The 26,725-nt window shown below is 33.4% G+C and overlaps 1 protein-coding gene across 2 annotated transcripts in view; it reads right to left on the bottom strand.

Moving 5' to 3' along the window:
- The window catches only part of LOC143073669 (protein madd-4-like), a 48,882-nt gene that overhangs the window by 21,703 nt on the left and 454 nt on the right, over positions 1-26,725 (bottom strand). The window contains exon 1 of one of the 2 annotated variants that reach the window (XM_076249379.1): positions 5,419-5,909. The exons of the other annotated variant lie outside the window; for it this stretch is intronic. Coding sequence (XP_076105494.1) covers positions 5,419-5,457 — 39 coding nt within the window. The 5' untranslated portion in view covers positions 5,458-5,909. Of the gene's footprint in view, positions 1-5,418; positions 5,910-26,725 lie in introns of those variants that run through there. 2 annotated transcript variants of the gene reach the window in all.

A 26,725-nucleotide genomic window follows, 5' to 3' on the forward strand; every position in this document is an offset into this window, starting at 1 on the left:
TATGTACTCTAACTTGAAAGATCTTTGGAGTTTTTAAGTATCCACATCTGATTCACGCCCCTCTAGAACAGGCAGTTTCACAATAACTTTGAAGCCCGTCTTTGATTGCTGATAAAAGAGATGTTAATAATTTAGAAAGAGGTTTCGTGGAGCACTTGGAAGACCCAGCAATATACCGTTGTTTGTTATGACACTTATGTAGTTTAGGTATCCAATACAGTGATGGCAGATCCAGTTCTTCATCTTTGGTTGAAATTCCAAAGGAACACAGAACAGACCTATGATTATCCAGGCTTTCCTCTTTGGTAAGTGTCGTGAGGGTATATGTTGAGTTTCCAAGTGAATTGTCAATACCTAATTCGTTTATCAAGCAGTTAATGTAATGAGTTTTACATACAAAAACGATGTTGTTTGGGGCTTTATCTGCGGGGACAACAACATATTTGTCATGGAGGTAGGATAGGTGTTTTGCAACATTTGGGTCTTTAAAGATTGACGTAGCATGGCGGGGCATTGATAGACCCATTCAGTTTCTTAATTCTGATTTGTATCAACGACCTCACCGCCTTAATCCATTCGGAAAGAGTGTCTACGTCTTCCTTCTCGCGCTTAGCCCATTGACTGGCATAATCCTCAATTGAATCCATCAAGTTGTATTTCCAATTGATGGATTTAGGCTCACGATATTCCGGACCTTTCGATAACACATTTCGTAGAGAAGTGTTATTAACAATGTTGAGGTCACCAGTAATAACGTGGCCAGCAGGATTATATGTGAATCGGGAACTAGCACAAGTGCAATCACCGGGAGGTTTAGACTTGAAGTCGTCAATATCGAGATCCTGCAAAACGTGTTTGTAATTGAAAATTTTAGTTGCAATAGGTTTGGTATAGGTATAAGAAATGATTGGTACAGACTGGTCTTTGATATAAGGAGGTATTTTCGATTGAACTAATTTATGATGAAGGGTATTGCCTACGTTGACGCCATCGATACCTTTGTTGGCAAAGGAAAGATTAAGGAAAGATCTTTTCTCTTTTTCATCTTTGCAAATGCGGACTGGCTTGAAAGTCTGTGACTTGCAATATCCGAAATGCTGGTATAGAATGTCATTAGCATTAAGGTTAATGTCTGATCTATGACCGCACATACGTTTGTTTAGCCTTCCTTTCGTTTCACCGACGTATACCAATCCGCAAAGGTTGCACTCTAATCCGTAGACGACATTTATCGATTTACAATTCAGATCATCGTAACTTCTGGTAAAATATGACTTCTTGGTCAAATTTCTAGTGAATTCAGCATCTGTAATTAAAATTGCACAAGTTTTGCAGCCTTTGGTCTCACATTTCGAAATGCGACAGTGTTGTACTGTGTCATCAAAAACCAAAATGTCTTTAAGGAGAACTGAACATGGCTGTATATGTGTAATATTGCTGTTGTCACTAGGACGATGATCTGAATGAGTCATGTTTGTGATATTTGTCATGTCTGGTGATGAGGGGACACCTGCCGTATCAGACGACACCGTGTCCATGGTGACGTCTGTTTCGGACCTTTTTATACTGGGCGACGTCCGAGCCAGTTTCCTGTTAGATCTTCGAAAATTCATGCAATTGTAGTTTTGCTACTGGGCGGATGATGTCCTCGGGGACAAAATGTCCACCAGCAGAGACATCGACCCAGTGGTTATAAAAGAGGGACGAAAGATACCAAAGGGACAGAAATGAGACGAACAAATTATACGAGATTAACGAAAAAAAAACAAAAAAAAACGAGTTTACGATAGATAACATTAAGATTAACGATATATAAGAACGAGATTAACGATACCAGACACACAAATAACGAGATTAACGATAGACAAAAACGAGATTAACGATAGATAAAAACGAGATTAACGATAGATAAAAACAAGAATAACGATAGATAACAATAAGATTAACGATATATAAAAACGAGATTAACGATAGGCGAAAAACGAGATTAACGATTGTTGACACACAAATAACGAAATTAGCGATAGACATAAACGAGATTAACGATACTAGACACACAAATAACGAGATAAGGGAGAGACAAAAACAAGCTTGATTAACGATAGATAAAAACGAGCTTGATTAACGAGAAATAAAAACGAGATTAACGATAGCTAACAATAAGATTAACGATATATAAAATGAGATTAACGATAGGCGAAAAACGAGATTAACGATACTAGACACACAAATAACGAAATGAGGGATAGACAAAAACGAGCTTGATTAACGATAGATAAAAACGAGATTAACGATAGGTAACAATAAGATTAACGATATATAAAAACGAGATTAACGATACTAGACACACAAATTATCAAATAACAAGATTAGCGATAGACAAAAACGAGATTAACGATAGATATAAACGAGATTAACGGTAGATAGAAACGAGATTAACGATTGATAGAAATGAGATTAACGGTAGATAGAAACGAGATTAACGGTAGATAGAAACGAGATAAACGATAGATAGAAACGAGATTAACGATAGATAGAAACAAGATTAACGATAGATAGAAACGAGATTAACGGTAGATAGAAACGAGATTAACGATAGATAGAAACGAGATTAACGGTAGATAGAAACGAGATTAACGATAGATAGAAACGAGATTAACGATATTTAGAAAATCGATTTACGATAGACATCAACAGACAAGCCATGCCTCCTTTCAGTTTTACTGCTGGACGAAATAAAATATAGTCCATCATATAAAACTGTTCATTTCAAGCCGATTAAAGGAACGAGAGCAGGCAAAGAGCTTTATGTTTTCAGTTATCAAAAACGTTTTCAGTTATCTAAAACGTCAACAGAAAAGCCAAATAGTAAATTGGATTAGAAACACTTGACACATCAGTATACAAATGATAGTACTAGTCTGGCTCCCCAGTGATCCAGAATCCCAGGCTAAGATAGTAAGTACCCACTTAAGTTTAGTTACATATGTCAACTCAAAGGTAAAATGTAACTTGCTAGCTATGTGAACTTGTAACAGTATTGTCCGGAATAACTACTATTTGAAGGTCATAGTGTTGTAACTATGAAGACATTATCATTCCATACGTTTTATGCCAACTTTACCGCCGGTTTTCCTCGATCATTGTTCGAATTTAAATTATTTTATATGCACGTTTATCGTTATTTACTAGTACCAAATTTTGCAATAGGATCTTACCGGGTATTTTAGTGTGTCCTCACTGAGGTCATTTTCTGTGTCAATGACCTGTAATCTATTTTATGACATTTATCACGAAAGAAAAGCTTGGTTAAATAATATTAAAGATAATAATAAGCTATATATCAATGAAACAAACAAAGCAATGTATTCAGTCAATAGGCTATTTATTCATCCTGTGTTTATAATCGGTCAATGAGTTTTGATGCAAACATTTTTTTAATGAAAATGTTTCTCACGATTGTGTTTCCCAATTTCTATCTCTTGCCTTTGAAAATCAGATATGAACTGGAAGACTAGAAATTAAAGACGGTTGAAAACATCTCGGGTGTTTTCCATTATAAAATCTGAATTACACAATAAATACGACCAGTCAGAAACCGGGGACAGGTTGTGATATTTTTCTTTAAATTGTTGGTTGATCATATGCTTAATCTTGGGTGTTTCTGATTCTAGAAGGTCTCTTATCCGGGTATTTTTTAAGTGATTGCTTTACGGAATAAGTCTCTGCTAAACGTTAAATAAAATGGATTCGTAGCAATCTTGAGTTATCCTGTTCATTTCGGTTGATGGGTTTCTGTACTACTTCATAAATAACGCAGTTGGTTTATTTTTTATTTGTGAAAACATTAAATGTACACAATTCATATACAGATGTTACCTCTATTCTAATACGTATAACAGTTTCTTATTTCGTGCACTGTAAACGCACACGTAAATGTTTAAGTACAATTGTTGTTTGAACAGTGACAACAAAATATGGGTTTCTGTACTACTTCATAAATAACGCAGTTGGTTTATTTTTTATTTGTGAAAACATTAAATGTACACAATTCATATACAGATGTTACCTCTATTCTAATACGTATAACAGTTTCTTATTTCGTGCACTGTACCGGAAAACTAATATTACAAGACAATATTGAGATAAATACAAACGCACACGTAAATGTTTAAGTACAATTGTTGTTTGAACAGTGACAACAAAATATGGGTTTCTGTACTACTTCATAAATAACGCAGTTGGTTTATTTTTTATTTGTGAAAACATTAAATGTACACAATTCATATACAGATGTTACCTCTATTCTAATACGTATAACAGTTTCTTATTTCGTGCACTGTACCGGAAAACTAATATTACAAGACAATATTGAGATAAATACAAACGCACACGTAAATGTTTAAGTACAATTGTTGTTTGAACAGTGACAACAAAGGAAAATTAAAACTCAAATCAAATAGTAGTATCAGCTATCATTTGTAAATAAACTTGTATATCATACACCATGAACTACAAAATGATTATTAATTTCTGCAGACTGGTTATAGGGGACAACCATTTGATATTTGTTTAGGGAGATGGGCAGGAGGATCTTTTGCTGTTTGGCCATTAGTTTTTTCCATTGTATGCTTATATTTTCCCTCACCACCCTCCCATCCCAACGAAAATCAAGAGATTGTTTTCATACCCCAGTAAACAGGACTGCAAACAATATTTGACATGCAACATACGACTTAAAGGAAGAGGCGATAACTTTATAGAATCATTTTTGGCTGGATATTCATCACTTTAGTCATCATTACAAATTATTTCTATATTACACACAAAAAACTTTGAAAATTATACCGTGTCTATGCTTTGCAAAAAATGGCCCTGAAGACCTGTCGACAACAAAACTGCTGGCGTATTTATACTAATTGAACAGATGGCTGTCGCTTCTTCAAAACTTTCGAGCACTATATATGATGAACTTCTGTAGTGAAGCAGGCCGAAGTCTTAATTAGTTCTAGACCTCTCAAATAACTCCTAAAAGCATTCCTTTTAAAATTTGCTTGAATCAGGAAATGTGAATCAAAAAAGGTCTGTCTTGTTATTTCAAATTATTTGGTTACAGTGAAAAATAGCAGTATTATCTTTGTACTATTTAGATGTAAATTTATAGGACATAAACCCTTCAAAGGAAATAAATCTTAATAATAGCTATAATCTTTATAGGTTGTCACATAAGCATACATAATACGGGGTTTGTGGCATTATATGTAAAATAATATAAAAGCAAATTGGAATATTTATACAAGCACAAGTAATTATTACCATGATGAATGAACATTTAACAATCTATAACATATTTTCAAATTTTGAACCATTAATGCATAAAAGGATAAAATATTACAAAAAAATATAATTATAACTTACCAGAAAAACACAAACGAATACATTCTTGATGTAGAGCATTGTATTAACCTTTACTCCGGCCTTCCATGTCTGGACAGTTCACTTGCCCAGCTCTTAGAGTTTACAAAGTGTATTTCAGTTCACTTGTTCGGTCAGTCTTAAAGTTTACACAGTGTATCTGCAGACGTCAATCTCAAGACACTGAATACGTTACACCATTTTATATAAATCGTATCCTAAACAAGATAGAGATGTGATATTTACCTGTTAAAGGTAAACTCGGGTCAATTGAAACTAATTTCCACAGATAAAGTCAATTTGACTCAATTTGATAACTACATCGTACGTATCAAAACGAAGTTTGTATCAGTATCGCGTCCCTGGCTCCACAATATCCCTGTGCATAGATTAATCAAAATACTTTCAAAACTGACATTTGAATGAAATGTTATTTGCAATATAATTTCCACAAACTTAAAACTTCAGTTCCGAGTCTAATTGCAACTTATTCAAGTGAAGCATTAAATTTGATTATTAAAGTGCGTCGATAAGCTAATAATTTTTGTTAATATGGACTATTTTCATTGGCCAACACGAGAACAATTGACAGCTGATAATGGTACAACATTGCGCTACAGATGTAATAATATGCTTGATGCATGAAAAATAGTTATCTAATTATAAGGTGAGAAAATTCTTTCCAAATAATGAGTGTCAACTCTTCAATGTAACAGGACAATTGATTTTAAAAGGTTAAAGGTAACGTAATAAGGTAACATATATCTAAGCTGGTACAATAGAAATTTAATGTTGAAAAGCAAAAAAGTGTATTTAAGGAAAACGTGTGATGCCCTGAATTTTAAAAATAAAGGACTTTCTTTGCAACATAAACTTTGCAGAAAGGTATATATTTTCTGTTTTAAACCAGATAAAGCAGTTCAAATTATAAATCGAATGAAAAAGGGGTGGTACTGAATTTAGTGAAACAAATAACACTGAGTTTGAAAGGACAAGCGGTTTCGTTTTTTATAACATTTTGTGATATGTTTGTTTTTGATTGCATTGTTCAATGGTATGCTATCTTAACGTAGTACAAAGAACTGCTTGTTCAATACTATCTCATTTCAAAAAGATCGCGTGTATCCACTTCTTAATAAATTGGGCGTTACATACTAACGGTCACCTTATAGTTTACTTAATGGCCAGTATGTAAACAATCCAAACTTTGATCCCAGTATTTATAAATTGAAAGTTTCGATTTGACTCTTTGGTTCACATTAGCCCTTTCAGTCATTTATTTCAAAGGCGAGGGTAGGTGTCATAAATAATTGAAAAATTTGCCTTTTCCTTAAAACTACGATGAGATTAGACATCTCATTTTCTCTTACAAACGATTGATGTAAAGTCAAAGTAATGTGCATTCAGATTGATTGATTAATTAATGACGATTCAATGCTACGGTACTACAACGAGCTTTGGAGTCGCATAAACATTTTTTTTCAAAAATAGTACTATTCATATTTGAACCAAAAGGACTTTATAAACAAGTTAAAGATTTTATTCACTTTCACAAGCTCTTAATTTTTATTTTTGTTTAAATAAGAAGACGAAATATGATTGCCAATTAAAAATTATCTATCAGAGACCGAATGACGTTAATATTAGCAACTTTTAGTCTATATACGGCCTTCAACAATGAGCAAAACTCGTATACCGCACAGCAAGCTCAACAAAATGTAAAAATACATCAAACGTGAAAACTAATAGCAATATGTATGCACAAAACAACGAACGAAAATAAATTATGTTATACTCAGACGTTACGCGCGATGTTCGTACATGTAAGCGTAACACAACGTCGCGAATATTTCGTAACATTCAAACCAAAACTTCGACTGAAACGTCGTTTTTAAGCAAGTGCGAAATTCTTGTAAGACTCCGAAAAATCGACGGTGCTTTTTAACTACTTATTGAAAATTGATGTATTTTAGATATTTGAAAAATTAAGAAAAATAACATTTTCAAAAATTATAAAATTCTACCATTATAAGAGCACTGATAAGCAAACAATTGACGTAAATTTGAGGTGAGTTCGTTTTTACGTCAAGAAATGGCAGTGCGACAACCTTGTAAGCCTTTGAAAAATCGCTCATAAATTACAATATATCATTTTTCAGGATATTTGTCTTTAAATTCATAAAATTAAGCAAATTAACATTGATGTAGTAAATACAAACAGTAACCTTTTTCCATGTTAGATAAATGTTTTTTTATTCTCAAATCTGGAATCCAATTTTTTTTCCCCGTGGGACAGATTTGCCCTTGTAGTACGGATCGCCTTTTTTTCTATGACGTCATTAAAATGTCATAAAAAATATATAAAAGACTGATGGAACCTTTTTTCAAAATATTAAATAGTTTAGACGAAAATCATAGTGTTACAATGAATGAAATATGTTACGCGGGACAGCCTAAAAATAGCCAGGTTTTTTTTAAATGAAGCTTGTCACATGCAGCATAAAACATAGTTTCAACAATTATTTTTTTCGTTTTTATTTTAAAAAACATTATTTTTTTAAAATATGTACAATAGCAATGAATATGATGTCACAAAACTATATATTTTGGACTTGCATCTTGCCAACTACACCGATTTTCCAATGATGTACGAACATCGCGCGTAACGTCTCAACAAACGTCAACCACTGAATTATACATGCTCATAACTTGGGACAGGCACACATAGAATGTGGTGGGATTAAACATGTTTGCTGGCGCATAGAACCCTTTACATAACCTGGTACAGTGGTGTAAGCGCATGTTGTTACATAACAACCATTTATTTTGAATTTATTTTCAACCATTTTTTTTTTTTAAAGAAACTGCAACATTAATGGTTTGAAAGGCAACCTTTGATTTTACTTTTATTTTTATATAAGTCATTTCGTTTTCAGGAAAGCTAGTTTCGAAGAACCTTTTTTTACTTCGATTCTGGCCAATATAAACATACATGTATATGAGATCTCGTCGCGAAAAAGCATTGGGTGCTGCGTATTTTAGCAAACATCAATCAATCAATCTTTGCTCATTGTGGAAGTCCGTACTATGACCTATAGTTGTTATTTCTATGGCACATGATCTCCTCGGAAGAGTTTTCTCATTGGCAATCATACCACTTCTTTTTTATATTGACTTCCAGTATATATTATTATTAGTATAACAACTCGTCTAAACATCAACCCAACAATGTTAGATCTGTAAATTTACTTTCGCATTTTTTTCTCTTATACACAGTGTAGATACTATTCTGTACGCTATCCGGAAGTCGCGATTTTCGAAGCGAGAACGTTTTGGATCACATTTTAAATTTGATGGGTATACTGAATTAAACGGTAAGTTGATCATCTGTACATTGCTTAATGATTAATTCAGCCGACATCGACATTCTCAAATGGTTTAGAATTAAATTCCGCACATTCAATATTCGTGTCTTTGCCTTAATCAAGAGATTTTCAATTGCATCACTAAGAAAAATCAGTCGGCGAACCTAAAAAAAATCTTTTTACCCTCTTAGTGTACAAATTAACGTAAAAACCAGACCTAATTAACTCAATGAAGTATATTTCAAGTGGTGGTAAAAGTTTCAACTAGATCTTTGAAGCCAGAAATAAGAAAATTACACTTGTTTGAATTTCTCACTGTACGATCAGTCTCGCTTGTTTATTTTAAAACTGTATGATCAGTCTTTATGTCACTGTATTCTAGTGATGATTTCAAAGTTATTTACGATACATTAGAAGGTGGCATTTTTCTAAATAGCACAAATATATTTCAATACATTCACATCCTGAAAACTTATGAAACATGTTTTAGCTTGATAGGGTGTACTCGACTTACTACATTAAGTATAAGGATGTTTAAGTGTTGCTAAAATAAGAGGAAGGTTTGATGTATACTAGTATATAAGTTTCAGAAATGTCCTCCGTTATACTGAAAATTGTACAAACACACAGATTTAGTTGTTATATAAAAATGCATGTATTTACACACATTCGAGGCCGTACTGTAGCCTTTAATTGATCACAGTTCCTTCACTTTGTTTAAGATGTAGAGCTATATAAAAAAGAAGATGTGGTATGATTGCCAATGAGACAACTATCCACAAAAGACCAAAATGACACAGACATTAACAACTATAGGTCACCGTACGGCCTTCAACAATGAGCAAAGCCCATACCGCATAGTGAGCTATAAAAAGCCCCGATAAGACAATGTAAAACAATTCAAACGAGAAAACTGTCTCTTTGACACTCAATTGTACACCACTTTGTCAAGCGGGGGGTTATAGTGATAAAGAACTCCGTCTTTCCGTTCGTCCGTTGGACCGGTACAATATGTTTCGCCGGTTTTGTAAGCGCATCTCCTCATAAACCACTTAATATACATTGGGGGTTTCGGCCATTTTTAAATGGAGAGGGGTCCAATCCAGGAGAAAAGGGGATTCCAAATATATGTTCCCATACAAATGAATTGATAGTTAAAAAAGGGTTCCAAACTGCCGGATCCCCTTTTTTTGAATCCGTCACTGATATAACTATTAATTAATCTTATTCGGATTCCTTATCATAAATGATAATGACTGTATTGTGTACCGTCTATTTCGGATTTTAGTAAAAATCTTTTATGGGGTAACTTTATATAAGATACGGACTTGAACATTACATTATATGGGGCACCCATCAGGTATTTCCAACACCTCCTAAGGCAACAACCATTTGATTTGGGGGGGGGGGGTGGGGGGCTATGTTTTTTTTTGGAAAAAAAGTTTGTTTCCAGTTTTTTGAGAAAAAAATAATTTGTTTTGAATTCTGAAAAAAAAATTTGTTTGTTACACCCTCAGCTGCCACTATATGTCAAATGTATGTAATGCTAAAATTGAAAGAAAAAAAATTGTTTTCGACTTGTCACGAAAAAAAAAAAGTTTGTACAGAAAAAAAAACATAGCCCCCCCCCCCCCCAGACAATCAAATGGTTGCTGCCTAAACCAATCATGAAAGTTTTCTGAAATTGCTCCATTTTTACTCGATTAATGCATTATGGACCTTCTATTTCTGTAAACTTACCAAAATTATATCACATGAATTATCCCCCTACGCAAAGCTGTCTTTATTCATTTTTTGTTATTTTGAAAGACAAGCTTGATTTATGTTATCATCAATTGGTCAACGGCGGACGGTGTAAATAATTTTTAAAAATGTAATAGCTAAACAGATAACTGTTACGATACACTATTACAAAGTCCACAAGCGAATCATGTATTACTTTTTAGGCATTTGATTTTAAATAAGACTGATGGAACAAAAATACAATTATTTTGCCGTCTAAAAAATTCATCAGAAATATATTTGTATTGTCTGATGAAAGTAATTACACGTTATAGTTCCCTGGATAGTTCATAATATCACATATACACATATATACCTTCAAATTGCTGTTGTTTTTTTCTTCAAAATCACGACTGGTCATACAGTCAAAAAATCTTAAATCGCTTCTAGAATACAGTCAGTTTTAGACTGATCGTACAGTAATTTATTTTGGGATCCTCAAGGAAAACGTATTTTTTTTATGGGAAATACGAATATTCTACTTAAATACGAAAAGAATATTGAAACAGTATATATTTAACTGTAAACTGATGCAAATATTTGCAATAAAAGATTATTTGCTTTGTACTACGAGAACAAAATTGTCCATCGATTTCACTTTTTTTCTACCAAGTTGAAGTGATGCACACGTATATTTTATATTCTAATGTATGTTTTTGTTACAGTTACTCATATTTATGATGCTATATATACCTTGAAGATGTTCAAAGCACTTTGTAGATATAGGAGTAAACAAATGATGAGAAAGTTACCGTAGGCAAAACCGTCCTGTTAGCCAGTTGGAAATCATCGCTTCGAAAATCGCGACTTCCGGATAGCGTACAGAATAGTATCTACACTGTGTTATATATATATTATATACTAATGATAATTAGAAATTCAAACCAGCAATTAGTTCTAGACGTCTCGTATTGCAGCAGCAGTTAAACTTTATATATATCCACACAGCGATATTTGAATACACGTATCAACAACTGTTTCTTGATTTGTACTAGAAATTATTGCACTATACATTTCAAAGAAAGCTAACATAAGCTGAAATCGTATGTATTTTTGCAGTATACGCCGTCCTCAATACTTGTCGAGACACTAGACAATATATAAAAACAAGTTTCCATTGATTATAAAATTTATTTTGATATTTTCTGCTATTGTTTTTGGCAATGAATCAGTATACTTTTAATCTTTTAATCAAAAACTGCATCTTACAATGCTTTTAGGAGTTAATCTTTTAATGCGGAGACACATAATTTATAAATTAGATAATAAACTGCATTTTAATCTTTCTAAAATAGACATTTGGTTCCGTTTCATATATAAACTCAACACTAATCTGGCACTGTTAACTATACAATGAATTTAAGTGGGAACAAATAATGTAACGTATGCAGTTTCTTAAAAACCTGCATGTATACATTAATGCTGTCTATGTAGTGATACAAATATCGCTCGTTAATATTGTTTTGGTAATTAAAAACCAAAAAAAAACGAGAAAAGGAAGGTGGTATTATCCAACCCTTGCATAATTTGTGTAAAATCTGATAACGCTTTTTGGTTTAACTGTTTACATCTTTATAAGAATTAAGCTGACAATGCGTATGAACATTTTTTCAATTTAGAATTTCCCATATTTCTGTGTTGTATTCGGTCTTGCGTTTTATGCTTTATCCAATCTCTAAACGGTCATTGATTTGAATATGGTACTATCCCGAAAAGGGGGGGGGGGGGTACTGACTATCCTTTCGGATATAACTGTGCCGACTTCACTTGCCAAATCATACCCTGTTCTAACCAGAAAACATTGAACAACATATCCTGTTCTAAACAGGAATATTGAAAAAAAACATACGCTGTTCTAGACACGTATCCGGTAAGGTTCAGATAAGGTTTTTTTTCTATAATAATCATTGCAATAGAATCAAAGTTTTCAAAGAATCATTCGTTTGTGAAAGAGCATATTTATATAAGGGTACTGGTTAATAACTATGGGGTGTTTGAGTTAAAATGCGTTCTCATAAGTCTTGATTTCATAAACAACATGTTTTACACAGGAGAACATGTAGCCAAAAAGCATGCCTTAAATATTTACTCTTTTCCGTCTTATAACAAAATAATTGGTTTCAAACATTTCTTTGGTTAATTGAATATATTGATCTCCTTTAAAATATATATATATGAAGGTTGACACAAATAAATTGTCCAATATCGACTTACAATAACAAGAAAAAGACATTAAATTCTTCATATATTAATAAGTAGATTTTTAAAATTAATTAAAAAGGTGTTTAACTGAAATTCATATGCTTTAATTACAATATAATGTATATATTTATATTATAAAAGAAACTGATTCACAAAATAGAGCAGAACATAATTTCTCAATGAGGGGCGTGAGAATTTTCATGCTAAGGTTGTTAAAAGTATGGCGGGAAAAGGGTGTACAAGAAGTCGTCTTTTTAAAAGTAATACTTTGGGAATCTCTTCTGTACACATGAGAATATGCAAACCATGCACTTTCTTTCATGTTTTCACGAGTCATATGATAAATAAAATGTGTTAACGAAACGTAATTTAATTGAACTGTATACACTTGATATTAAGTATTTGCAAAGATTCACATGCATTCCTGACATAATAAGCTGTCATTTGAGTATCATAATGATCTTTAAGATACATAAGTACTACTATTGAAAAGTCACTTGTACTTGTGCACTCGACTACTTGTCTGCATAAACAAATTAAGATACTAGCATGTACATCAATAACTTTATCAAATTTTAAAAAGATATAAACGAAGTATATATACATCGTTACGATTTTGACCCGTCAAAGTGACTGATTTATCATATACGGTATGTGTACATTGTCTAACTTTATGACGCCAGTAAAATGGGTACTAGGGGTCAAAGTTGATGATTTAAAGACATCAAACAACTTAATCTTGCTTACATTTTTGTCAAAATAAGGTATGTGAGCTGTAGCCAGGAGCTGTCTTAAGGAGTTAAAAGTTTGTACCTTAATTCGAAGTGGATTACCCTAAGCCGTTATTACCTTTTAATGAATGTATATTGCTTAAGTTTGTTTTTCTTACGCAATGACCTGTATAACAATACTACGATGCTATCATTTGAACAAAACGGTTGTTTATGGCATTAGTGATCTTTCGCAGCGATATAGCCTTTTTGTGCTAATGCGGCGTAAAGCAACCAACAATCAATCAATCATTAGTGATCTTCTAAGCGGTCGCCTCATAAATTGATTTGTGAACAAAACAAACCATCTGCCGTTGCATGCTGCAATGAATTGAAATATAAAAGAATAAAAATAATAAGATAAGTTTATGGAAGTTTATATTTTTTACGTTTTCATGCACTTGGAATGAAAAATTCGAAATGTTCCAAAAACATTTCGTTTGATTGGAGAAAACCTTAAAATTAATATGGTTTCGTCTAAAAAAGCGATTAACTTGAAGTAAATTCGGTTTCGTCCTTCAAATTAATTTGGTTTAGTCCACAAAGAGAAAAAGTTCAAATTAATATGCTTTTACCTAATGTATGATGAAAATCGTATATACCCGTGAGGTTAGGAATAGGATAAACTAAATTGATACGTTTTCGACATGCTATTTTATCATTAGATTACTTTAATCACCGCTTATCAATAAATTGTTTATGAATGACGCCAAGTTACTACAAAGATATTAAACAAGATGTAGGGTATAGTCAATATCAACAAAATATCACAGTAAAACCTGCTATTCTTGGACTCAGTTCTTGGATGAGTTTTTAAAACCACTGGTTCAATGAACAATTCGTCCACGAGGGTATCAATATCACAGTAAAACCTGCTATTCTTGGATGAGTTTTTAAAACCACTGGTTCAATGAACAATTCGTCCACGAGGGTATCAATATCACAGTAAAACCTGCTATTCTTGGATGAGTTTTTAAAACCACTGGTTCAATGGACAATTTGTCCACGAGGGTATCAATATCACAGTAAAACCTGCTATTCTTGGATGAGTTTTTAAAACCACAGTTCAATGGACAATTGGTTCAACGAGGGTATCAATATCACAGTAAAGCCTGGTATCTTGAATAAGATTCTACAACCATTGTTTATATGGATGTTTTGTACCCGATGGTATCACTATTCCAGTAAAGCCTGGTATCTTGAATAAGATTTTACAACCATTGTTTAGATTGACGTTTTGTACCCGAGCCTGGGTTTCACTATCTTGGATGAGTTTTCTTCCCTCAGATTGGATTGCCATGACCATATTTTTCACAATTTTCCAGAACTTTCGGGTGTTTTAATGTTCTTCCACGCCGAACTTTTTTGTTGTTTTGTATTTTGTTATTTTTACGCCACTGACGTGTTTTGCAATTGACAGATTTATTTATTTCCTTCTGGTGTTTATCGCGATTTCAATAGATAAAAGAAGATGTGGCAATGAGACAACTCCCCATCCAAGTCACCATTTGTAAAGAAAACCCATTATAGGTCAAAGTATGGTCTTCAACACGGAGCCTTGGCTCACACCGAACAGCAAGCCAAAGAGTGCCCCAAAATGACTAGTGTAAAACCATTCAAACGGGAAAACCAACGGTCTAATCTATATCAAAAACTAGATACGAGAATCACTTTTTATTCTTGGGGAAGTCGAGAATATCGGACCTTCTGCAGGAAACTGGCAATCATAGTTTTTAAACTCACAACTTCAGTGTTGTCAGGATAATGATAAGGCAGGTGAATGACCGAAACCACTCGGCCAATGAGGCCTAAAATGAGTATTGTTAATAAGAAACGCGCGTCTGGTGTTCCAAACTATCACCTGATATTTGTTATGTTTTTTTTTTCACATACGGTTCAAGTTTACAATAGTACACTCCCCAAACCCTAACAAGGACCAGTATGTTATAACGTCTGGATACGAAAAAAAAAAAAAAAAAAAAAATGACGTACCAATAAAAACCAAATCTGTAATAACTTGCATACAAACTGTAACCTGCCCTCTAATATATCTCGTTTCACTTTTATCACATTAAAATAAAATACAAGAACGGTAGCAATACTATGTCTTTGTCGTTATATGATATTTGATAATAAAACTTGTAAATCGAACTCTTTACCACCCAGTAAAATATCAACGTGTGTGTGCGTTTAGAAAACAGTATAAACAACGCCTAGTAGTTAAGATAACCTAGGTATAGGTGCTACTACAATTGTTCAGATATGATTTGTATGCCTATTGTCGTGGCACAATCCCTGTCAGTATATTCAACTGTATAATACAGCTGCAGATTATACAAGATTATATATGTCTCTCACAAGATCAAATGCAATATAATCTGCAGCAATGTAAACACCAAGATCCAGATATACACATACTGTTATGATATTGTAATTATTATGTTTATTTATGTTGGCCTAATTTGTGTTGTATGGCCTGATAGTTGTTTACCAAATAATCTTATAACTGTGCAGTTTAGGAATCACTGGAACAATCACAGAATGATTGGAACTTTCTAGAATGATCCTTATAAAAGATGCGTAATTTAAACTTCTACGTTATTCCAGAAACTTCCGTTGTAACTTTCCAGGATTTTCCACAATGTTCCATTATAGAGTGTTCTAGAATTTTCCATGACAACACTATATATACAGACACTAAAGTTAAACTCTCATAATTAAACTTGGACATAGACATTGATAGACATTAGTATTCACAGCATTTGGATTGACACTTTTATTCTACAAACAACATCATACTGGATTGTGACATTAGTAGTGAACGTAATATTCAAATTGGATTCCGAAAGATTTCCGGATACAGATAAAGATAACTGATTGGACTCATATTTTGACAGTTAAGTTAACAGTAATATTTGTGTAATACCTTTTGTAAACTTTTGTATATTAAATATTGTTAAATTTTATTATTGATTTGTGTCTTTTGTTGGCTACAATTTAAAGGCGATTTCTGGCCGTAACAGAAATTGGGGGCTCGTCCGGGAGATACTGAAAATATTTTATTCAAAATTTGTTTAGTATTTGTATTATAACTAGCCAACAAAATTCTACAAAATGGCATTTGATGCTGGTAAATTTTTGAAAACGCCAGACCTGGAGAGTTTTGATAATTTAAAGAAAGACGAATTAGTGTTGCTTGCTAAACATCTGCAGTTAAATTTTAAAGTATCTATGAGAAAACAAATTATAAAAAATTTGGTTATAGACAAATTAGTTGACGCAGAAATTTTAGGTGAAGAGGCTCTTGAACTTAAGGTCGAAAATGTAGATGCCTTTAAATTAAAACAGCTTGAATTAGAACATGAATTTAAATTAAAACAAGCAGAACTGGAAATGAAGGAAAGGTTAGAAATGGAAAAGAAAGAAAAAGAAGATGAATTTAAATTAAAAGAACTGGAAATGAAGGAGAGGGAGAAAATAAAAGAACTTGAAATGAGGGAAAGGCTAGAGATGGAAAAACTGAAAATTGAAATAATTAAAGAAGAAAGCAACTCTAAAGTCCTATCAAAATCAGATTATTTTGATGCAGCAAAAAATATACGTTTGGTTCCCAGATTTTGTGAAAAAACAGTTGATAAATATTTTCCACAGTTTGAGAAAATTGCTCGTAATTTGAATTGGCCAAAGCCGTATTGGACTACAATGCTACAAAGTGTTTTCGAGGGTAAAGCCGCTGAAATATACTCCGCACTTCCATCAGAAAAAAGTTCCGATTATGACACTGTGAAACAGGAAGTTTTGAAAGCCTATGAGCTAGTACCAGAAGCATATAGACAGAAATTTAGATCTTATAAAAAGTTTGATTCACAAACCTATGTGGAATTTGCTCGGGAAAAAGAAGATCTATTTGATAAATGGCTTACTTCAAAGAAAACAGATAACAATTTTGATAACCTAAGACAATTGATGTTATTAGAAGAGTTCAAACAATGTGTTCATTTAGACTTAAAAACACATTTAGACGACAAAACTGTTGGGACAATACATGATGCAGCTGTAATTTCAGATAATTATACTCTTTCACATAAAAGAAGTTTCAAGGGTCAAAATGTTAATACTTCCAGTGGAAATTACAAAAATCAAAGCACTGAGCATACTGATAGTAAGCCTGTTCCACAGAATAAGAGTCAGTCGAGTTATAATATGTCTAGTCCAAAATTTGATACTTTTGAGAAGAAGTCACTGACTTGTGCTTATTGTAAGAAGATTGGTCACCTGATGGCTGATTGTTTTAGACTCCAGAAGAAGAATGAACGAGATAATAAGCCGAAGTCCAGTGCGTGTACGACACCTTATATTACCAGTACGTTGGAATGTCCTGCGAGTCAGGCTTTTAAGTCCAGTTTTTGTGATTACATGGAGGAATATAAACCCTTTATGTCTGATGGGTTTATTTCTATTGTTGATGATACCACTCTTCAGCCTATTAAGATTTTACGGGACACGGGAGCTTCTCAGTCTTTATTGTTAGAAGGTGTGTTGCCTTTGTCCGAGAAGACTTCTGTTGGTGCCTCCGTTTTGTTACAAGGTGTAGAGTTAGGTTGTATAGATGTTCCTCTCCATCGTATTTATCTGAAGTCAGATTTGATAACTGGACCAGTTATTGTGGGTGTTCGTCCTAATCTCCCCGTTGAGGGTGTTACATTATTGCTAGGAAATGATCTAGCTAGGAACAAAGTGGTTGCTGAACCAATTGTTACCAGTGAACCGGTGGTGGATTTTAAATCACCTGAAGATGATGCTGAATTGTATCCAGCTTGTGTTGTTACTAGGGCGATGGCTAGAAAACAACAAAATGAGATTTTGCAAGAAGACAAGTTTGATTACATGGACCTTTCTGACACTTTTATAGCTGACATTGAAGGTCCTGGTAGCTCAGAAAAGGCCATTACAAAACCACCTAGTGTTAACAAGAATGTTATTATGCCATGGCCAGACGTTACCAGCCATTCATTAGACAGAAAGAACCTTTTGGAAGAACAAAATAAAGACCCTGAGGTTCTTCAGCTCAACCAGCGGGCTCAACCACAGGAGGAAGCAGACAAAGTGGCCGAATGCTATTACCATCAGGACGGCATTTTAATGAGGAAATGGAGGCCTCCTGATGCTACCCCAGAAGAGGAATGGAGAGTGGTACAACAAGTGGTGGTGCCTAAAGTTTATAGGCAAGAAATTATTGGTCTTGCCCATGACACCCCCTTGGCTGGACACTTAGGTATAAGAAAGACTTGCCTTAAGATCTTGCAGCATTTCTACTGGCCAAGACTTAGAAATGATGTTGCAGAATACTGCAAATCCTGTCATATATGCCAGGTTGTTGGTAAGCCTAACCAGAAAATACCACCAGCACCACTTCTGCCTATTCCAGCCTTTGACGAACCTTTCAGCAGAGTTCTAATTGACTGCGTTGGACCTTTACCAAAGACCAAAACTGGAAATGCGTATTTATTGACAATCATGTGTACATCCACTCGCTTTCCTGAGGCTATTCCGCTAAGAAATATCAAGACACCTACTATCGTCAAAGCTTTGATCAAATTTTTCACATTAGTAGGACTTCCTAAGTCTATACAGTCCGACCAGGGATCAAATTTCATGTCAGGTTTATTTCAGCAAGTCGTATACCAGTTAGGGATTGCTCAGTACAGATCAAGTGCTTATCATCCAGAATCTCAAGGTGCCTTAGAACGTTTTCATCAAACATTGAAGAACATGATTAGAACTTTTTGTCTTCAATTTGACAGAGACTGGGATGATGGAGTTCACTTTCTACTTTTTGCAGTCCGAGAGGCTGTTCAAGAATCCCTTGGATTTAGTCCCTTTGAGTTGGTATTTGGCCAGACTGTAAGGGGACCGTTAAAATTGATTAAGGAAAAGTGGCTTACTGAACATACTGACTTGAATCTTTTAGACTATGTATCTAGATTTAAAGAAAAATTGTATACTGCTTGTCAAATTGCTCAGAAAAACTTAAAAAATGTACAGAACAAGATGAAAATATGGTATGATAAAGATGCCAGGGACAGAGTTTTTGAGCCTGGTGATAGGGTACTTGTATTTTTGCCAGTCCCTGGACATCCTTTACAGGCTAAATATTGTGGTCCTTATACAATAGAGAGTAAAATCAATGATTTGAATTATATTGTAAAAACTCCAGGTCGGCGCAAACAAAATAGAGTGTGTCATATTAATATGTTAAAACCATATTTTGAGCGTACTAATGTTCTATGTGATAGTAAACCAGTTGCCACTTTAGGCATGGTTAAATTTGAGAACAATCATGACAAACCAGATGTAATTGAACCACCTTTTAGTTCTAAAACTTTGGAAGAGACAGTTAGATTGAAAAATTCAGAAATTTTGTCAAATTTAGACTCAAAACTTGCACATCTGTCTTTTGATCGTAGAGAAGAAATAAAAACTTTGGTATTTTCTTTTAAAAATCTTTTTCCAGATGTGCCAAACAAAACCACTGCTGTTTGTCATGATGTTGATGTAGGAGATGCTTCTCCAATTAAGCAACATCCTTACAGGCTCAATCCACTCAAACTTGAAGTTATGAGAAAAGAAATTAAATATATGCTTGACAATGATATTATTGAGCCGAGTAACAGTGAATGGAGCTCTCCTTGTCTCCTTGTGCCAAAACCAGATAAAACTTTTCGTTTCGTGACTGATTTCAGAAAAGTAAATTCAGTCTCAAAATCTGATTCCTATCCGATTCCAAGGATAGACGATTGTATTGACAATATTGGTCAAGCAAAATTTGTGAGCAAATTTGATTTATTGAAAGGTTATTGGCAAGTTCCATTGACACAGAGAGCTCGTGAAATATCAGCTTTTGTTACACCAGATGGCTTATTTCAATATACTGTAATGCCATTTGGCATGAAAAGTGCTCCAGCTACATTTCAAAGAATGATCAATAATGTTATAAAAGATTTAGACTGTTGTTATGCTTATATTGATGATCTTATTGTATGTAGTGATAGCTGGGAACAGCATTTAAAACATTTGTATGATACTTTTGATAGATTGTCAAAATCAAATTTGACTGTTAATCTTGGTAAAAGTGAATTTTGTCAGGCCACTGTTGATTATTTAGGGCATACAGTTGGCCAAGGTCAAGTAAAACCTATTATGGGTAAAGTGGGAGCCATTTCCAAATTTCCACCTCCTACAAATAGAAAACAACTTATGAGATATTTAGGCATGATTGGATTTTACAGAAAATTTTGTTCAAATTTTGCTACTGTGGTTCAACCATTGACTCATCTTTTACGAAAAGATTATAAATTTATCTGGAGTGAAAATTGTCAAAAAGCTTTTGAAAATAGCAAATCACTTTTAATTAATAGTCCAGTTCTGATTACTCCAGACTTTGAAAAACAATTTAAACTTGCTGTTGATGCAAGCGATGTAGGAATAGGAGCTGTTTTGTATCAAGAGACAGATGATAATGTTGAAAAACCTATATCATATTTTTCTAAGAAATTAGATAAACATCAGAAAAATTATTCAACTATTGAAAAAGAGTGTTTTGCAATGTTGTCAGCACTTCAACATTTTGATGTATATTTGAATCCCACTGTATATCCTATTCTTGTTTATACTGATCATAATCCTCTCACCTTCATGCATAAAATGAGAAACAAGAATCAGAGGTTGACTAGGTGGAGTTTATTGTTACAGGAATATGATGTAATTGTAAAACATATTAAGGGTAAAGATAATGTAATAGCTGATGCTTTATCTAGAGCTTAAAAATCACTTTGTATATATTATGTATTTTTGTTCATATTATTCATGATAAGTTTTTGTTACACTAAAACTTCTTTTAAGGGGGGAGGTGTTATGATATTGTAATTATTATGTTTATTTATGTTGGCCTAATTTGTGTTGTATGGCCTGATAGTTGTTTACCAAATAATCTTATAACTGTGCAGTTTAGGAATCACTGGAACAATCACAGAATGATTGGAACTTTCTAGAATGATCCTTATAAAAGATGCGTAATTTAAACTTCTACGTTATTCCAGAAACTTCCGTTGTAACTTTCCAGGATTTTCCACAATGTTCCATTATAGAGTGTTCTAGAATTTTCCATGACAACACTATATATACAGACACTAAAGTTAAACTCTCATAATTAAACTTGGACATAGACATTGATAGACATTAGTATTCACAGCATTTGGATTGACACTTTTATTCTACAAACAACATCATACTGGATTGTGACATTAGTAGTGAACGTAATATTCAAATTGGATTCCGAAAGATTTCCGGATACAGATAAAGATAACTGATTGGACTCATATTTTGACAGTTAAGTTAACAGTAATATTTGTGTAATACCTTTTGTAAACTTTTGTATATTAAATATTGTTAAATTTTATTATTGATTTGTGTCTTTTGTTGGCTACAATTTAAAGGCGATTTCTGGCCGTAACAATACACTAATATGCATGAGAAATTAGGGACTCAGAACAAGAACCAAATAGGTGATATTGTGGCAAATAATAAAATTGTTTACTGCAGAACAAAAGTTTTCTTCCATAAAAAAAAAACAAACTGTTAGTGGCACGAATTTTCAGAAATAAGAGTTCTTTTTGTAATGAAAGTTCGGCTTTCGAAAACGCATAGAATGATACTGTTAAACATGCCGTATACAAACTAAATGTCTCAACATTGGTAATTAAGCTCTTATTTCCATTTTATAGTGACAATCGTTGCTTCTTAGTGATTGCTTTTTACTTCTGGATGAGTTTAAGAATACACAAATATAAAAAAAGAAGATGTTGTATGATCTTGCACATATTTGAAATGCATAAACTAAGCTTCAGACTTCCTTTGGCTAAGTTGACCTTATAATTTGACTATACTTATGAAGTCTCTTTTGGGAATTTAGTTTCTAACTTTAATATTAGAAGCATCCTTAATTTCTAGATGTTCCTGATAAAGGTTAATCCAGAAACGCTTATGGACGTACAAAATGTATAATGAACTGTTATTTTCATTTATAAGCATTTGTGTTGATAACGGTAACAGCTGGTGGTGGAATGTTAGTTCCCGATAGTATCATCAGCTCAGTTTAAGTCAGTGCTTCCGACAACTTATTAAAATTCCCTGTTTCTTTGTTTTTCTATATAATCCCTGGCTTTCAAATGTTTATATTTTAGTGTTCCAGGTGGGAGTGAAACAAAATTAAGTGAATCAGACGCACGGAACTATCACCAAGTTGTTTTTTCATTCATAACTAACGGCCTGATGTATGCACATAACAAAAAAACAAGAACAAAAACGACACATATGATTTACAGCAACAAATGACAACCATTGAACTACAAGTTCTACGAATGTGTGGTGGGTTGGGTTGGGAAGGGTAATTTAAGGAACTTTACCTCATATTCGGTAATCAACCATTTTCAGCTTTCTTGATCACCAAAAAAGAAATCCATGAATAATGAATTACAAGCCTAATCAAAGTTAGTGGACAATTGATGTCATTCTAAAAGGAAAGAGAAGACACCAGAAGGGCAATCCAAAATCAAAAGTTTAAAATAAACAAAAAATACTTTAGATATTTGTTATGTAGTCTTCAGAAGATGTAAAGGATGAATCCTGTCAAGATCGGGACTAATGTTGTCCAAAAGGTTGAGAAATTCCTGCTACAATATTGGAACCCGTTATGTTGCTAATTAATGGCTAGTAAAAATCCGGAAACAAATTGCCTTCGTTGGTGTCATAAAAGGATAAGAATGTGGTTATGACAAGTGGAACATCGTTGTTGTCATCTATGCCAAGGATATTCCTTAACAGTTAGTCAACCAAACCATAAAAGCGTACGTTAAACTTTCGAAGAGATAAAACAACAAACACTTATAAGTGATGTGAAGGTATAATAAATGGGTTTCCAGGTAACCTGCCAATATCTTATTCTCTTATCAAAAATTTTTTATCTTCGATTCTAGAGAGAGAAAAAAAACTTGAAAATGATTCAGATGATTCCACAGCATATTAAAACAAATATCTAATAAATCTGAATATTAAACCATTTCATAAATTGTGCTGATTGATCAGTTCCTATGTCAGACCACTGCACGTGGTGTTGTCTTTTTTTTAACACTTAATTCTTTTAAATTTAGCGATTTTATTATTTTAACGAGGGTTGGTAACAATACAAAGGCTACTAGTAGTTCTCTTCTAAATAATTATAAGAACAACTACTCTGATCACTATTTTGACTCCAAATAACAACTATATATATGTTTAGAACCAAACAGTTCTCGAATAGGACATGTAGGATGTAAAATAAATATTTGAACGTAGTGTAAATATATGATTACTTTATAAGAGATGTTGCATTTTGGAACCAGAAATGATGCTTTTAGTCAAAAATTGTTATAAACACTCCAAACAATCTTATATATTCGAGAGTTGTCTCATTGACACTCATACCACATCTTCTTTTATCTATAACATAAAAGAATCTCTCTCTTTCGTTTTTTGTTTATTTGTTTGTTTAATAAACTTTGTATACCCAAAGGAACAAACTTTATCATTCACAGGAAATAGAGATAATTATATCGACACGTTAATTCTATAACTACTCTTCAGTCCCGAAAAAAAAGAAGAAATAACAAAACGTGATGCGATGATTCAACTTTTATATCTCCCATGCGGTTAACCATATCTTAATATCTTGATTTATTCTTTGAAATTAATATTTATAAAGATTGAAACCTTGTAGCTTTCATCTTAATGTGATATTAGGTTATCATGTTAAGTTGTTGAGAGGCATATTGGAGGCTTTAAAGCATGATGTAATACAGTATTATATATATAAGCCTTACAAATTTCATTACTAATTTCTCGACTAACAAACTGTTTTTCGTGCAGCGCACTCGAGGCAGCGCCTTGCTACATTTTTATATAGTGGAATATGGAGAATAAAGTTTCTTCGATCTAAAAATATATTTTAATTTACTCTCACAGTAATACTGAACAATTTTACAATAAACCGTTAAGACATCAAAGCAGATGCAAATTTTACGAAGGCGATGTCTTTGCTATTTTGCTAACACGGCTATCGGCAACTAGTTTTTATTCTGAACTCACAGCAAAGTGTTCAAGAATCGAGCGAAGCTAGCTTTGTTTTTTCTGTTATTGACTCTTTTTGAAAAAAAATCTTCTACAAGACGAGTTGTAATAGCCGTCAAGCAGTATTTTTATTTGTATTGTGTAATAGATATTTACTATAGTATTGTTTTGCGTTTCTGTTACATAAGAAACGTAACATGGTCAACTTTTCTCATTCATACAAATAATCACACGCAATTACGAAAATTATCGCCGAATAAGTCCAAGAAGCTATATATTTAAATATTCGACATTGACCATATTCTTTTCCATAAATGCATTTGGACATGGATAAGTTCATCATTAAAACAACCCAAGGCAAGCTAAATTTGATTACTTTCGTTAATTATTTATGTAATTTTTATCATACTTTTTTTAAAATGGTGTTTACAAACCCAGTAGTAGAATAAAGATACATCCAGAAAAGCGCATCGAACGCAACGCGTTTTCTTTGAAAAAAATAACGATATCGACTTTAGTGCGCACATCACGGTCACTTGTCTTTTGAAATTGGTATAACTGGTAACATTTATGCAGAGACAAGTGCCTGTGCATGCCACATATTCGTACTTAAGTGCTTCTTACGTCTTTCACACGGAAATCTTGGGGCCTAGGGTTTGGTATACAAAACATTATAATCGGGTTGATAGCGAGAAAATTGCTGGGTGCGAGAATTTCTCGTTGCATTGAAGACCTGTTGGTGACCTTCTGCTGTTGTCTGCTCTCTGGTCGGGTTGTTGTCTCTTTGGCACATTCCCCATTTCCATTCTCAATTTTATATAAAGAAAAGTCAAACCCCGTCTGATATATTGTCTTATATATAGTTAACGTAGCAATAACACAATATGAAATTTAAAATTCACTGACTGAAGTTTAGATTCATCTTGAGCCCAGTACCCGGGGCGGATCCAGGATTTCATGTTAGGGGTGGCGAAAAGTTTTACATTCGGCGTGCGGAGCGATGCGAACACATTTTTGAGGTTAAATTATTGAAATATTCTAAATAGGGCGCAATTTAGATATCTCGAACTATTGTGTGGTAAAATATTGGAGAAATTAAAGTTTCAAGCTGAAACCGCATAAATCCATCCCTGCCAACAATAAATACAATCACTATAATTAACAAGAAATCTGTAAGGTTCTCTTCATTGAGACTACCCCATATATTTCCCAGAAAACGGGACTCATGAAGACAATAAGGATAGAGGCAGAACTCAACAATCAGGACCCTTTATATAAAAAAATCATAGTGATGTTATGTCAATGGTCGATGGGAAAACTGGTGTTGCATTCATATTAGTCAATCTAATATCTTCAGGGGGAATACAATAATGACTTAATAGATTTGTATACGTCCTATTGGTTCCTCCGGACCAAATATCAAGTGACTGACTGGCGGATGGACTGACAGAGGTAAAACAATATGTCCCTGTTCCACAAAGAACCTCCGAGTTATGAGGGCAAGGTCTCCTTACAAATTGAAAATTCTACAACAATCTCCTAAAACCATAAGTTACGCACTAAGGGATTCATATTGCATTTACGAGTTTATAAAGCTACAGTTATAAAGCTACAGCCCTAAACAGAAGCTGAAGGGTAATCACGTTGATTCTGTGAATAAGTGACTGTTTTGTATACTTTGAATGCTAAAAATGATGGAATGGTCTCTTCTAATACTTAAATAAGCTGAGGTAATTTAAACCAATGCTTTGCAAATTTTAGGGGGGGGGGCGCCCGCCCGCCACGCCCCTCATAAATACGCCCTGCAGTACCAATAAACTTACTTAACAGAAGTTGCTGATCGTCTACCAACAGCGGAACCGACAAAATGGCAATATAAAGAAAATATCGATTTTAGAATTTTAATTCAGTACAAGAATAGAATAAAATGTAATAGAATCTTTTTATTAATCAAATTACAGGGGCCATAAAGAGCATAAAATTAGATACAATAGAGTACTCCTTCACAGTGGTAAGTTGTCTTGCCAG

The sequence above is a fragment of the Mytilus galloprovincialis genome, chromosome 4 (genome assembly GCF_965363235.1).
Source record: "Mytilus galloprovincialis chromosome 4, xbMytGall1.hap1.1, whole genome shotgun sequence".
Lineage (NCBI taxonomy): Eukaryota > Metazoa > Mollusca > Bivalvia > Mytilida > Mytilidae > Mytilus > Mytilus galloprovincialis.